Source organism: Procambarus clarkii, chromosome 25 (assembly GCF_040958095.1).
Source record: "Procambarus clarkii isolate CNS0578487 chromosome 25, FALCON_Pclarkii_2.0, whole genome shotgun sequence".
NCBI lineage: Eukaryota > Metazoa > Arthropoda > Malacostraca > Decapoda > Cambaridae > Procambarus > Procambarus clarkii.
Window position 1 is genome coordinate 18,188,030 of NC_091174.1, and position 15,553 is coordinate 18,203,582.

The 15,553-nt window shown below is 55.9% G+C and overlaps 1 protein-coding gene across 1 annotated transcript; it reads right to left on the bottom strand.

Moving 5' to 3' along the window:
* Positions 1–12,996: 12,996 nt before the first annotated feature.
* Positions 12,997–15,051, bottom strand: LOC123756525 (collagen alpha-2(I) chain-like). Its single transcript, XM_069330945.1, has one exon. The coding sequence runs from the start codon at positions 15,049–15,051 to the stop codon at positions 12,997–12,999; it is 2,055 nt and encodes a 684-aa protein (XP_069187046.1).
* Positions 15,052–15,553: the final 502 nt, after the last annotated feature.

Below are 15,553 nucleotides of genomic sequence, written 5' to 3' on the forward strand. Positions count from 1 at the left end.
TGGTGTACAAGGGGGTTAAGCGCCGACTTCTTCACCAGGGAAAGTGAGTACAGGGCCCACAGTAAAGAGAGCAGTGACGGAGTGTCACCGGTGGAGCTCTGTCCTTTGTCTTCCCCCGTGACACCGGACACCAGGAGCTGGGCACCAGGAGCTGGGCACCAGGAGCTGGGCACCAGGAGCTGGGCACCAGGAGCTGGGCACCAGGAGCTGGGCACCAGGAGCTGGGCACCAGGAGCTGGGCACCAGGAGCAGGGCACCAGGAGCAGGGCACCAGGAGCAGGGCACCAGGAGCTGGGCACCAGGAGCTGGGCACCAGGAGCAGGGCACCAGGAGCAGGGCACCAGGAGCAGGGCACCAGGAGCTGGGCACCAGGAGCTGGGCACCAGGAGCAGGGCACCAGGAACAGGGCACCAGGAGCTGGGCACCAGGAGCAGGGCACAAGGAGCTGGGCACAAGGAGCTGGGCACCAGGAGCAGGGCACCAGGAGCTGGGCACCAGGAGCTGGGCACCAGGAGCAGGGCACCAGGAGCGGGGCACCAGAAGCGGGGCACCAGGAGTAGGCACCAGGAACAGGGCACCAGGAACAGGGCACCAGGAACAGGGCACCAGGAATAGGACACCAGGAATAGGACACCAGGAGCTGGGCACCAGGAACAGGGCACCAGAAGCGGGGCACCAGGAACAGGGCACCAGGAGCTGGGCACCAGGAGCTGGGCACCAGGAACAGGGCACCAGAAGCGGGGCACCAGGAGCTGGGCACCAGGAACAGGGCACCAGGAGCAGGGCACCAGGAACAGGGCACCAGAAGCGGGGCACCAGAAGCGGGGCACCAGGAGCTGGGCACCAGGAACAGGGCACCAGAAGCGGGGCACCAGGAACAGGGGCACCAGGAACAGAGCACAAGGAGCTGGGCACCAGGAGCTGGGCACAAGGAGCTGGGCACAAGGAGCTGGGCACAAGGAGCTGGGCACCAGGAGCTGGGCACCAGGAGCTGGGCACCAGGAACAGGGCACCAGAAGCGGGGCACCAGGAACAGGGCACCAGGAGCTGGGCACCAGGAGCTGGGCACCAGGAACAGGGCACCAGAAGCGGGGCACCAGGAGCTGGGCACCAGGAACAGGGCACCAGGAGCAGGGCACCAGGAACAGGGCACCAGAAGCGGGGCACCAGAAGCGGGGCACCAGGAGCTGGGCACCAGGAACAGGGCACCAGAAACGGGGCACCAGGAACAGGGGCACCAGGAACAGAGCACCAGGAGCAGGGCACCAGGAGCTGGGCACCAGGAGCTGGGCACCAGGAGCTGGGCACCAGGAGCTGGGCACCAGGAGCTGGGCACCAGGAGCTGGGCACCAGGAGCTGGGCACCAGGAGCAGGGCACCAGGAGCAGGGCACCAGGAACAGGGCACCAGAATCGGGGCACCAGGAGCGGGGCACCAGGAGCTGGGCACCAGGAACAGGACACCTGAAGCGGGGCACCAGGAACAGGGCACCAGGAGCTGGGCACCAGGAGCGGGGCACCAGGAGTTGGGCACCAGGAACAGGGCACCAGAAGCGGGGCACCAGGAACAGGGCACCAGGAGCTGGGCACCAGGAGCTGGGCACCAGGAGCAGGGCACCAGGAGCAGGGCACCAGGAACAGGGCACCAGAAGCGGGGCACCAGGAACAGGGGCACCCGGAACAGAGCACCAGGAGCAAGGCACCAGGAGCAAGGCACCAGGAGCTGGGCACCAGGAGCAGGGCACCAGAAGCGGGGCACCAGGAGCAGGGCACCAGGAACAGAGCACCAGGAACAGAGCACCAGGAACAGGGCACCAGGAACAGGGCACCAGGAACAGGGCACCAGGAACAGAGCACCAGGAACAGGGCACCAGGAGCTGGGCACCTGCCAGGACAGCTGGGCGAGTGCTGGTGCCCACCCCGGAGCAGGTCACCAGGCTGTTGAACCTTGCTTAATCACTGTGGTGCAGGATAATGATAGCGTGTGGGGCCCCTCTAGCTCCGAGCCACACCCTCTCTAAGGTGGAAACTCTCCCTCACTCACCGTAGAGAAATAACTTTGGCGTGTGCGGCTATAATGACGCGTGTGGCCCGAGAGCAGGTGTGTCTTGCTCCGTGTGGGCGTGGGTGTGGTTGTGGGCGTGGGTGTGGTTGTGGGTGTGGTTGTAGGGGCGAGAGCAGGCGTAGGTTTTGACAGACCAACAATACTGTTTTGAGATCACTCACCTTCACGGTACACGGTACAGGTGGTCTTGGTACCTGGGGACAGACCTTCACGGTACACGGTACAGGTAGGTTTGGTACCTGGGGACAGACCTTCACGGTACACGTGGTCTTGGTACCTGGGGACAGACACCTTCACGGTATACGGTACAGGTGGTCTTGGTACCTGGGTACAGACCTTCACGGTACACGGTACAGGTGGTCTTGGTACCTGGGGACAGACCTTCACGGTATACGGTACAGGTGGTCTTGGTACCTGGGGACAGACCTTCACGGTACAGGTAGGCATGGTACCTGGGGACAGACACCTTCACGGTACACGGTACAGGTGGTCTTGGTACCTGGGGACAGACACCTTCACGGTACACGGTACAGGAAGGCTTGGTACCTGGGGACAGACCTTCACGGTACACGGTACAGGTAGGCTTGGTACCTGGGGACAGACCTTCACGGTACACGGTACAGGTAGGCTTGGTACCTGGGGACAGACACCTTCACGGTACACGGTACAGGTGGTCTTGGTACCTGGGGACAGACCTTCACGGTACACGGTACAGGTAGGCTTGGTACCTGGGGACAGACCTTCACGGTACACGGTACAGGTAGGCTTGGTACCTGGGGACAGACCTTCACGGTACACGGTACAGGTGGTCTTGGTACCTGGGGACAGACCTTCACGGTACACGGTACAGGTGGTCTTGGTACCTGGGGACAGACCTTCACGGTACACGGTACAGGTAGGCTTGGTACCTGGGGACAGACACCTTCACGGTACACGGTACAGGTAGGCTTGGTACCTGGGGACAGACACCTTCACGGTACACGGTACAGGTAGGCTTGGTACCTGGGGACAGACCTTCACGGTACACGGTACAGGTAGGCTTGGTACCTGGGGACAGACCTTCACGGTACACGGTACAGGTGGTCTTGGTACCTGGGGACAGACCTTCACGGTACACGGTACAGGTGGTCTTGGTACCTGGGGACAGACACCTTCACGGTACACGGTACAGGTAGGCTTGGTACCTGGGGACAGACACCTTCACGGTACACGGTACAGGTAGGCTTGGTACCTGGGGACAGACCTTCACGGTACACGGTACAGGTAGGCTTGGTACCTGGGGACAGACCTTCATGGTACACGGTACAGGTAGGCTTGGTACCTGGGGACAGACACCTTCACGGTACACGGTACAGGTAGGCTTGGTACCTGGGGACAGACCTTCACGGTACACGGTACAGGTAGGCTTGGTACCTGGGGACAGACCTTCACGGTACACGGTACAGGTAGGCTTGGTACCTGGGGACAGACACCTTCACGGTACACGGTACAGGTAGGCTTGGTACCTGGGGACAGACACCTTCACGGTACACGGTACAGGTAGGCTTGGTACCTGGGGACAGACCTTCACGGTACACGGTACAGGTGGTCTTGGTACCTGGGGACAGACACCTTCACGGTACACGGTACAGGTGGTCTTGGTACCTGGGGACAGACCTTCACGGTACACGGTACAGGTGGTCTTGGTACCTGGGGACAGACCTTCACGGTACACGGTACAGGTAGGCTTGGTACCTGGGGACAGACACCTTCACGGTACACGGTACAGGTGGTCTTGGTACCTGGGGACAGACACCTTCACGGTACACGGTACAGGTGGTCTTGGTACCTGGGGACAGACCTTCACGGTACACGGTACAGGTTGTCTTGGTACCTGGGGACAGACCTTCACGGTACACGGTACAGGTAGGCTTGGTACCTGGGGACAGACCTTCACGGTACACGGTACAGGTGGTCTTGGTACCTGGGGACAGACCTTCACGGTACACGGTACAGGTAGGCTTGGTACCTGGGGACAGACCTTCACGGTACAGGTAGGCTTGGTACCTGGGGACAGACACCTTCACGGTACACGGTACAGGTAGGCTTGGTACCTGGGGACAGACCTTCACGGTACACGGTACAGGTAGGCTTGGTACCTGGGGACAGACCTTCACGGTACACGGTACAGGTGGTCTTGGTACCTGGGGACAGACCTTCACGGTACACGGTACAGGTAGGCTTGGTACCTGGGGACAGACCTTCACGGTACACGGTACAGGTAGGCTTGGTACCTGGGGACAGACCTTCACGGTACACGGTACAGGTAGGCTTGGTACCTGGGGACAGACCTTCACGGTACACGGTACAGGTAGGCTTGGTACCTGGGGACAGACCTTCACGGTACACGGTACAGGTAGGCTTGGTACCTGGGGACAGACCTTCACGGTACACGGTACAGGTAGGCTTGGTACCTGGGGACAGACCTTCACGGTACACGGTACAGGTAGGCTTGGTACCTGATGACAGACCTTCACGGTACACGGTACAGGTAGGCTTGGTACCTGGGGACAGACCTTCACGGTACACGGTACAGGTAGGCTTGGTACCTGGGGACAGACCTTCACGGTACACGGTACAGGTGGTCTTGGTACCTGGGGACAGACCTTCACGGTACACGGTACAGGTGGTCTTGGTACCTGGGGACAGACACCTTCACGGTACACGGTACAGGTAGGCTTGGTACCTGGGGACAGACACCTTCACGGTACACGGTACAGGTAGGCTTGGTACCTGGGGACAGACCTTCACGGTACACGGTACAGGTAGGCTTGGTACCTGGGGACAGACCTTCATGGTACACGGTACAGGTAGGCTTGGTACCTGGGGACAGACACCTTCACGGTACACGGTACAGGTAGGCTTGGTACCTGGGGACAGACCTTCACGGTACACGGTACAGGTAGGCTTGGTACCTGGGGACAGACCTTCACGGTACACGGTACAGGTAGGCTTGGTACCTGGGGACAGACACCTTCACGGTACACGGTACAGGTAGGCTTGGTACCTGGGGACAGACACCTTCACGGTACACGGTACAGGTAGGCTTGGTACCTGGGGACAGACCTTCACGGTACACGGTACAGGTGGTCTTGGTACCTGGGGACAGACACCTTCACGGTACACGGTACAGGTGGTCTTGGTACCTGGGGACAGACCTTCACGGTACACGGTACAGGTGGTCTTGGTACCTGGGGACAGACCTTCACGGTACACGGTACAGGTAGGCTTGGTACCTGGGGACAGACACCTTCACGGTACACGGTACAGGTGGTCTTGGTACCTGGGGACAGACACCTTCACGGTACACGGTACAGGTGGTCTTGGTACCTGGGGACAGACCTTCACGGTACACGGTACAGGTTGTCTTGGTACCTGGGGACAGACCTTCACGGTACACGGTACAGGTAGGCTTGGTACCTGGGGACAGACCTTCACGGTACACGGTACAGGTGGTCTTGGTACCTGGGGACAGACCTTCACGGTACACGGTACAGGTAGGCTTGGTACCTGGGGACAGACCTTCACGGTACAGGTAGGCTTGGTACCTGGGGACAGACACCTTCACGGTACACGGTACAGGTAGGCTTGGTACCTGGGGACAGACCTTCACGGTACACGGTACAGGTAGGCTTGGTACCTGGGGACAGACCTTCACGGTACACGGTACAGGTGGTCTTGGTACCTGGGGACAGACCTTCACGGTACACGGTACAGGTAGGCTTGGTACCTGGGGACAGACCTTCACGGTACACGGTACAGGTAGGCTTGGTACCTGGGGACAGACCTTCACGGTACACGGTACAGGTAGGCTTGGTACCTGGGGACAGACCTTCACGGTACACGGTACAGGTAGGCTTGGTACCTGGGGACAGACCTTCACGGTACACGGTACAGGTTGGCTTGGTACCTGGGGACAGACCTTCACGGTACACGGTACAGGTAGGCTTGGTACCTGGGGACAGACCTTCACGGTACACGGTACAGGTAGGCTTGGTACCTGATGACAGACCTTCACGGTACACGGTACAGGTAGGCTTGGTACCTGGGGACAGACCTTCACGGTACACGGTACAGGTAGGCTTGGTACCTGGGGACAGACACCTTCACGGTACACGGTACAGGTAGGCTTGGTACCTGGGGACAGACCTTCACGGTACACGGTACAGGTAGGCTTGGTACCTGGGGACAGACCTTCACGGTACACGGTACAGGTAGGCTTGGTACCTGGGGACAGACACCTTCACGGTACACGGTACAGGTGGTCTTGGTACCTGGGGACAGACCTTCACGGTACACGGTACAGGTAGGCTTGGTACCTGGGGACAGACCTTCACGGTACACGGTACAGGTAGGCTTGGTACCTGGGGACAGACCTTCACGGTACACGGTACAGGTAGGCTTGGTACCTGGGGACAGACCTTCACGGTACACGGTACAGGTAGGCTTGGTACCTGGGGACAGACCTTCACGGTACACGGTACAGGTAGGCTTGGTACCTGGGGACAGACACCTTCACGGTACACGGTACAGGTGGTCTTGGTACCTGGGGACAGACCTTCACGGTACACGGTACAGGTAGGCTTGGTACCTGGGGACAGACCTTCACGGTACACGGTACAGGTAGGCTTGGTACCTGGGGACAGACCTTCACGGTACACGGTACAGGTAGGCTTGGTACCTGGGGACAGACACTTTCACGGTACACGGTACAGGAAGGCTTGGTACCTGGGGACAGACCTTCACGGTACACGGTACAGGTAGGCTTGGTACCTGGGGACAGACCTTCACGGTACACGGTACAGGTAGGCTTGGTACCTGGGGACAGACCTTCACGGTACACGGTACAGGTGGTCTTGGTACCTGGGGACAGACACCTTCACGGTACACGGTACAGGAAGGCTTGGTACCTGGGGACAGACCTTCACGGTACACGGTACAGGTAGGCTTGGTACCTGGGGACAGACCTTCACGGTACACGGTACAGGTAGGCTTGGTACCTGGGGACAGACACCTTCACGGTACACGGTACAGGTAGGCTTGGTACCTGGGGACAGACCTTCACGGTACACGGTACAGGAAGGCTTGGTACCTGGGGACAGACCTTCACGGTACACGGTACAGGTGGTCTTGGTACCTGGGGACAGACACCTTCACGGTACACGGTACAGGTGGTCTTGGTACCTGGGGACAGACCTTCACGGTACACGGTACAGGTAGGCTTGGTACCTGGGGACAGACCTTCACGGTACACGGTACAGGTGGTCTTGGTACCTGGGGACAGACCTTCACGGTACACGGTACAGGTAGGCTTGGTACCTGGGGACAGACCTTCACGGTACACGGTACAGGTAGGCTTGGTACCTGGGGACAGACCTTCACGGTACACGGTACAGGAAGGCTTGGTACCTGGGGACAGACCTTCACGGTACACGGTACAGGTAGGCTTGGTACCTGGGGACAGACCTTCACGGTACACGGTACAGGTAGGCTTGGTACCTGGGGACAGACCTTCACGGTACACGGTACAGGAAGGCTTGGTACCTGGGGACAGACCTTCACGGTACACGGTACAGGTAGGCTTGGTACCTGGGGACAGACCTTCACGGTACACGGTACAGGAAGGCTTGGTACCTGGGGACAGACCTTCACGGTACACGGTACAGGTAGGCTTGGTACCTGGGGACAGACCTTCACGGTACACGGTACAGGTAGGCTTGGTACCTGGGGACAGACCTTCACGGTACACGGTACAGGTAGGCTTGGTACCTGGGGACAGACCTTCACGGTACACGGTACAGGTAGGCTTGGTACCTGGGGACAGACCTTCACGGTACACGGTACAGGAAGGCTTGGTACCTGGGGACAGACCTTCACGGTACACGGTACAGGTGGTCTTGGTACCTGGGGACAGACCTTCACGGTACACGGTACAGGTAGGCTTGGTACCTGGGGACAGACCTTCACGGTACACGGTACAGGAAGGCTTGGTACCTGGGGACAGACCTTCACGGTACACGGTACAGGAAGGCTTGGTACCTGGGGACAGACCTTCACGGTACACGGTACAGGTAGGCTTGGTACCTGGGGACAGACCTTCACGGTACACGGTACAGGTAGGCTTGGTACCTGGGGACAGACCTTCACGGTACACGGTACAGGTAGGCTTGGTACCTGGGGACAGACCTTCACGGTACACGGTACAGGTAGGCTTGGTACCTGGGGACAGACCTTCACGGTACACGGTACAGGTAGGCTTGGTACCTGGGGACAGACCTTCACGGTACACGGTACAGGAAGGCTTGGTACCTGGGGACAGACCTTCACGGTACACGGTACAGGTAGGCTTGGTACCTGGGGACAGACCTTCACGGTACATGGTACAGGAAGGCTTGGTACCTACACAAAACACCTCTATGAAAAAGTTATTGCAAGATAAATTAAACAACTAAATTGTATTTACGAAACCTTGGTAACAAGTTAATAATTGTATCAAAACAATTACTGTGCTTAAAAGTTATTAACAAAAATACTAAAATGAAAAATATAAAAAGATTGTGAAATATATCCTAACAAGAAAGTTATCCAAAAATATATCCTAACGAAAACTATCGATAGCCTCTGCTAGCTACTGTCAGCCCCTTATATAGCTAGTTAATTAGCATCTAGACGAGGTATGCCCACCACAATGCCCAGTGATGCCCACATCACCCCCAAGCCAGATGTCCAGTGATGCCCACATCACCCCCAAGCCAGATGTCCAGTGATGCCCACATTACCACCAAGCCAGATGCCCAAGGATGCCCACACCACCACCAAGTAAATAATTATCAAAAGAAGGCACCAATCCGGGAAAGCTATGAAGCACCATCAAATGTGCGGGATAATCAGAGGGCGCTAAATATCACCAAGGATGCCAATACGAGAACAAAAACGCATAAGGCGAACGATATCAAAAGTATCCGAGTCACCAAGAATACTATCGAGGGACAGGCGACTCCGGGGGACGGTCGGAAAACAAGACACACGCTCGTCCTGGAAGTCAGGACATTCAACAAGGATATGCACAACTATAAGAGGGACAATGCAATTAGGACAATAAGGAGCAGGGCGGCGCTCCATCAAGTGACCGTGAGTTAAGCGAGTATGGCCAATACGCAACCTCGCCAGAGCCGTTTCCCATCGGCAGTTACGGTGGTAGGAGGACGGCCATGAGGAAACACAACTCTTAGGAGTACGCAGTTTGTTACCAGTAACAGACGACCAACAAGCCTGCCAACGGGTAAGGATGGAGGAATGGATAACCGGGTAAAAGTCGGAATAAGGAATACCTTTATGAGAGATGGGCAGCACCACCAAGCCAGATGCCCAGGGATGCCCACACCACCAAGCCATCTCTCTGGTATAATGAGGGACATACCCCACCTCCCTTTTAGGAAAGCCTATTGAGGTAACTGGGCAGTGTAACACAACCTATATTAGAGGCTCTGGAGGAAGTACATGGCCACCAGTGTGTCACAAGGAGCATGGCCACCACTGTGTCACAAGGACCATGGCCACCACTGTGTCACAAGGAGCATGGCCACCACTGTGTCACAAGGAGCATGGCCACCTCTGTGTGTCACAAGGAGCATGGCCACCACTGTGTGTCACAAGGAGCATGACCACCACTGTGTGTCACAAGGAGCATGGCCACCACTGTGTGTCACAAGGAGCATGGCCACCATTGTGTGTCACAAGGAGCATGGCCACCATTGTGTGTCACAAGGAACATGGCCACCACTGTGTCACAAGGAGCATGGCCACCATTGTGTGTCACAAGGAGCATGGCCACCAGTCACAAGGAGCATGGCCACCACTGTGTCACAAGGAGCATGGCCACCATTGTGTGTCACAAGGAGCATGGCCACCAGTGTGTCACAAGGACCATGGCCACCAGTGTGTCACAAGGAGCATGGCCACCACTGTGTCACAAGGAGCATGGCCACCAGTGTGTCACAAGGACCATGGCCACCAGTGTGTCACAAGGACCATGGCCACCAGTGTGTCACAAGGACCATGGCCACCAGTGTGTCACAAGGACCATGGCCACCAGTGTGTCACAAGGAGCATGGCCACCAGTGTGTCACAAGGACCATGGTCACCACTGTGTGTCACAATGACCATGGCCACCAGTGTGTCACAAGGACCATGGCCACCAGTGTGTCACAATGACCATGGTCACCACTGTGTGTCACAATGACCATGGCCACCAGTGTGTCACAAGGACCATGGCCACCAGTGTGTCACAAGGACCATGGCCACCAGTGTGTCACAAGGACCATGGTCACCACTGTGTGTCACAATGACCATGGCCACCAGTGTGTCACAAGGACCATGGCCACCAGTGTGTCACAAGGAGCATGGCCACCAGTGTGTCACAAGGACCATGGCCACCAGTGTGTCACAATGACCATGGCCACCACTGTGTCACAAGGACCATGGCCACCAGTTTGTGTCACAAGGACCATGGCCACCAGTGTGTCACAATGACCATGGCCACCAGTGTGTCACAAGGAGCATGGCCACCACTGTGTCACAAGGACCATGGCCACCAGTGTGTCACAATGACCATGGCCACCAGTGTGTCACAAGGACCATGGCCACCAGTGTGTCACAAGGACCATGGCCACCAGTGTGTGTCACAAGGACCATGGCCACCAGTGTGTCACAAGGACCATGGCCACCAGTGTGTGTCACAAGGAGCATGGCCACCAGTGTGTCACAAGGACCATGGCCACCAGTGTGTCGCAAGGAGCATGGCCACCAGTGTGTCACAAGGAGCATGGCCACCAGTGTGTCGCAAGGAGCATGGCCACCAGTGTGTCGCAAGGAGCATGGCCACCAGTGTGTCACAAGGACCATGGCCACCAGTGTGTCACAAGGACCATGGCCACCAGTGTGTCACAAGGACCATGGCCACCAGTGTGTCACAAGGACCATGGCCACCAGTGTGTCACAAGGACCATGGCCACCAGTGTGTCACAAGGACCATGGCCACCAGTGTGTCACAAGGACCATGGCCACCAGTGTGTCACAAGGACCATGGCCACCAGTGTGTCACAAGGACCATGGCCACCAGTGTGTCACAAGGACCATGGCCACCAGTGTGTCACAAGGACCATGGCCACCAGTGTGTCACAAGGACCATGGCCACCAGTGTGTCACAAGGACCATGGCCACCAGTGTGTCACAAGGACCATGGCCACCAGTGTGTCACAAGGACCATGGCCACCAGTGTGTCACAAGGACCATGGCCACCAGTGTGTCACAAGGACCATGGCCACCAGTGTGTCACAAGGACCATGGCCACCAGTGTGTCACAAGGACCATGGCCACCAGTGTGTCACAAGGACCATGGCCACCAGTGTGTCACAAGGACCATGGCCACCAGTGTGTCACAAGGACCATGGCCACCAGTGTGTCACAAGGACCATGGCCACCAGTGTGTCACAAGGATCATGGCCACCAGTGTGTCTCAAGGACCATGGCCACCAGTGTGTCACAAGGAGCATGGCCACCAGTGTGTCACAAGGACCATGGCCACCAGTGTGTCACAAGGAGCATGGCCACCAGTGTGTCACAAGGACCATGGCCACCAGTGTGTCACAAGGAGCATGGCCACCAGTGTGTCACAAGGACCATGGCCACCAGTGTGTCACAAGGACCATGGTCACCAGTGTGTCACAAGGACCATGGCCACCAGTGTGTCACAAGGACCATGGCCACCAGTGTGTCACAAGGACCATGGCCACCAGTGTGTCACAAGGACCATGGTCACCAGTGTGTCACAAGGACCATGGCCACCAGTGTGTCACAAGGACCATGGTCACCAGTGTGTCACAAGGACCATGGCCACCAGTGTGTCACAAGGAGCATGGCCACCAGTGTGTCACAAGGACCATGGCCACCAGTGTGTCACAAGGACCATGGTCACCAGTGTGTCACAAGGACCATGGCCACCAGTGTGTCACAAGGACCATGGCCACCAGTGTGTCACAAGGACCATGGCCACCAGTGTGTCACAAGGACCATGGCCACCAGTGTAAAGCATCAATATCAAAAGAGCTTCAAAGGACTGAAGGTGATCCCTGGCAGCTTATAAACAGTTACAAAACAGCTTAAAGATAGTTTACAGTAGCCTAAAGACAGCTTCAAGGAAGCTTAAAGACAGCTTCAAATGCAGAATAGAACCAGTGGAGAGCAGTGATGCCATAGGCACAATCAGAGAACACTGTATAAACATCAGAGGTCCGCGGTTGTTCAACGTCCTCCCAGCAAGCATAAGAAATATTGCCGGAACAACAGTGGTCATCTTCAAGAGGAAACGGGACTGTTTTCTTCAAGGAGTGCCGGACCAACCGGGCTGTGGTGGGTATGTGGGCCTGCGGGCCGCTCCAAGCAACAGTCTGGTGAACCAGGCTGGGCTTGAGGAGTACAACTCCCGAGACCCTGTCCAGGTAAGGTCTAGGTAAGGCAGCCTTACCACCTGGAGTCGAGACCAACTTCAGGGGGACATAAACGTTGAAAAATCAATCCTATAATGCTCCCATTAATAATAATAATAATAATAAAAATAATAAAAGTAATAATTTTGCTCTTTAAAGCGACGTAAGTAAAGAATACTCCAATAAACTAATTTATTAGCCCATGGCCAGACACCGTGGAAATATTTATCGTTTAGTGGTGAGGCGACTCAAGGCGTCTCCGACCAAAGGAGGTTGTAAAGGCAATATGGGCCTGCAGGCTGCAGGCAACAATAGCCTGGATGATCAGGCACTCATCAAAGGCCACCAATATATGATTAGGAAACAAGTTTCATTGCCGGAGCCAAGTAAGGCAGAAAGCCTGCGGGTCATTTGTCAAGTCTTAAGGCGCCACACCCAGCCGGACCCTTAACAGTACCAGCCGGACCCTTAACAATACCAGCCGGACCATTAATACCAGCCGGACCCTTAACACTACCAGCCAGACCCTTAACACTACCAGCCGGACCCTTAACACTACCAGCCAGACCCTTAACAATACCAGTCAGACCCTTAACAATACCAGCCGGACCCTTAACAATACCAGCCAGACCCTTAACAATACCAGCCAGACTCTTAATAATACCAGCCGGACCCTTAACACTACCAGCCAGACCCATAACAATACCAGCCAGACCCATAACAATACCAGCCGGACCCATAACAATACCAGCCGGACCCTTAACAATACCAGCCAGACTCTTAACAATACCAGCCAGACCCATAACAATACCAGCCGGACCCATAACAATACCAGCCGGACCCTTAACACTACCAGCCGGACCCTTAACACTACCAGCCGGACCCTTAACACTACCAGCCGGACCCTTAACACTACCAGCCAGACCCTTAACACTACCAGCCGGACCCTTAACACTACCAGCCGGACCCTTAACAATACCAGCCGGACCCTTAACACTACCAGCCGGACCCTTAACACTACCAGCCGGACCCTTAACAATACCAGCCGGACCCTTAACAATACCAGCCGGACCCTTAACAATACCAGCCAGACCCTTAACAATACCAGCCAGACCCTTAACAATACCAGCCAGACCCTTAACAATACCAGCCAGACCCTTAACAATACCAGTCGGACCCTTAACAATACCAGCCAGACCGATAACAATACCAGCCAGACCCTTAACAATACCAGCCGGACCCTTAACACTACCAGCCAGACCGTTAACAATACCAGTCGGACCCTTAACAATACCAGCCGGACCCTTAACAATACCAGCCGGACCCTTAACAATACCAGCCGGACCCTTAACAATACCAGCCGGACCCTTAACACTACCAGCCGGACCCTTAACACTACCAGCCAGACCCTTAACACTACCAGCCGGACCCTTAACAATACCAGCCGGACCCATAACAATACCAGCCGGACCCATAACACTACCAGTTGGACCCTTAACACTACCAGCCAGACCCTTAACACTACCAGCCGGACCCTTAACACTACCAGCCGGACCCTTAACAATACCAGCCGGACCCTTAACACTACCAGATGGACCCTTAACACTACCAGCCAGACCCAGAACAATACCAGCCGGACCCTTAACACTACCAGCCAGACCCTTAACACTACCAGCCACACCCTTAACACTACCAGCCGGACCCTTAACAATACCAGCCGGACCCTTAACAATACCAGCCGGACCCTTAACACTACCAGCCAGACCCATAACAATACCAGCCGGACCCTTAACAATACCAGCCAGACCCTTAACAGTACCAGCCGGACCCTTAACACTACCAGCCAGACCCATAACAATACCAGCCGGACCCTTAACACTACCAGCCGGACCCTTAACAATACCAGCCGGACCCTTAACAATACCAGCCAGACCCTTAACACTACCAGCCAGACCCTTAACACTACCAGCCAGACCCATAACAATACCAGCCGGACCCTTAACAATACCAGCCAGACCCTTAACAATACCAGCCAGACCCATAATAATACCAGCCGGACCCTTAACAATACCAGCCGGACCCTTAACAGTACCAGCCAGACCCATAACAATACCAGCCAGACCCTTAACACTACCAGCCGGACCCTTAACAATACCAGCCGGACCCTTAACACTACCAGCCAGACCCATAACAATACCAGCCGGACCCTTAACAATAACAGCCAGACCCTTAACAGTACCAGCCAGACCCATAACAATACCAGCCGGACCCTTAACAATACCAGCCAGACCCTTAACAGTACCAGCCAGACCCATAACAATACCAGCCGGACCCTTAACACTACCAGCCAGACCCTTAACAGTACCAGCCGGACCCTTAACAATACCAGCCGGACCCTTAACACTACCAGCCGGACCCTTAACAATACCAGCCGGACCCTTAACACTACCAGCCAGACCCATAACAATACCAGCCGGACCCTTAACCGAGGCTGTCAAAATCGTCTGCAACAGTCAGATCAGTCTCTTGAACCTTCAACCTGGCTGGGGATTGATCTAAGACGGTTCTCAATCATCTTTATGTTCATATAATTCAACATTTTAATGAATTTTAAATAAACAAAATTTAGAAATTCAGATACAAATAATTTGGCCTTCCAGTAAATTGTTATTAAGTGATAGATTTATCTTCATGATAATCCACAGAGCCGTTCAGGCGCTGGAGCGATAACGAACTTACTCACACTACCAGACCCAGAGTGTCACACTACCAGACCCAGAGTGTCACACTACCAGACCCAAAGTGTCACACTACCAGACCCAGAGTGTCACACTACCAGACCCAGAGAGTCACACTACCAGACCCAGAGAGTCACACTACCAGACCCAGAGAGTCACACTACCAGACCCAGAGAGTCACACTACCAGACCCAGAGAGTCACACTACCAGACCCAGAGAGTCACA

Bases quoted from the DNA above. Each gene is read 5' to 3' on its own strand.
- LOC123756525 (XM_069330945.1), bottom strand. From the start codon at position 15,051: ATGGGTCTGGCTGGTAGTGTTAAGGGTCCGGCTGGTATTGTTAAGGGT.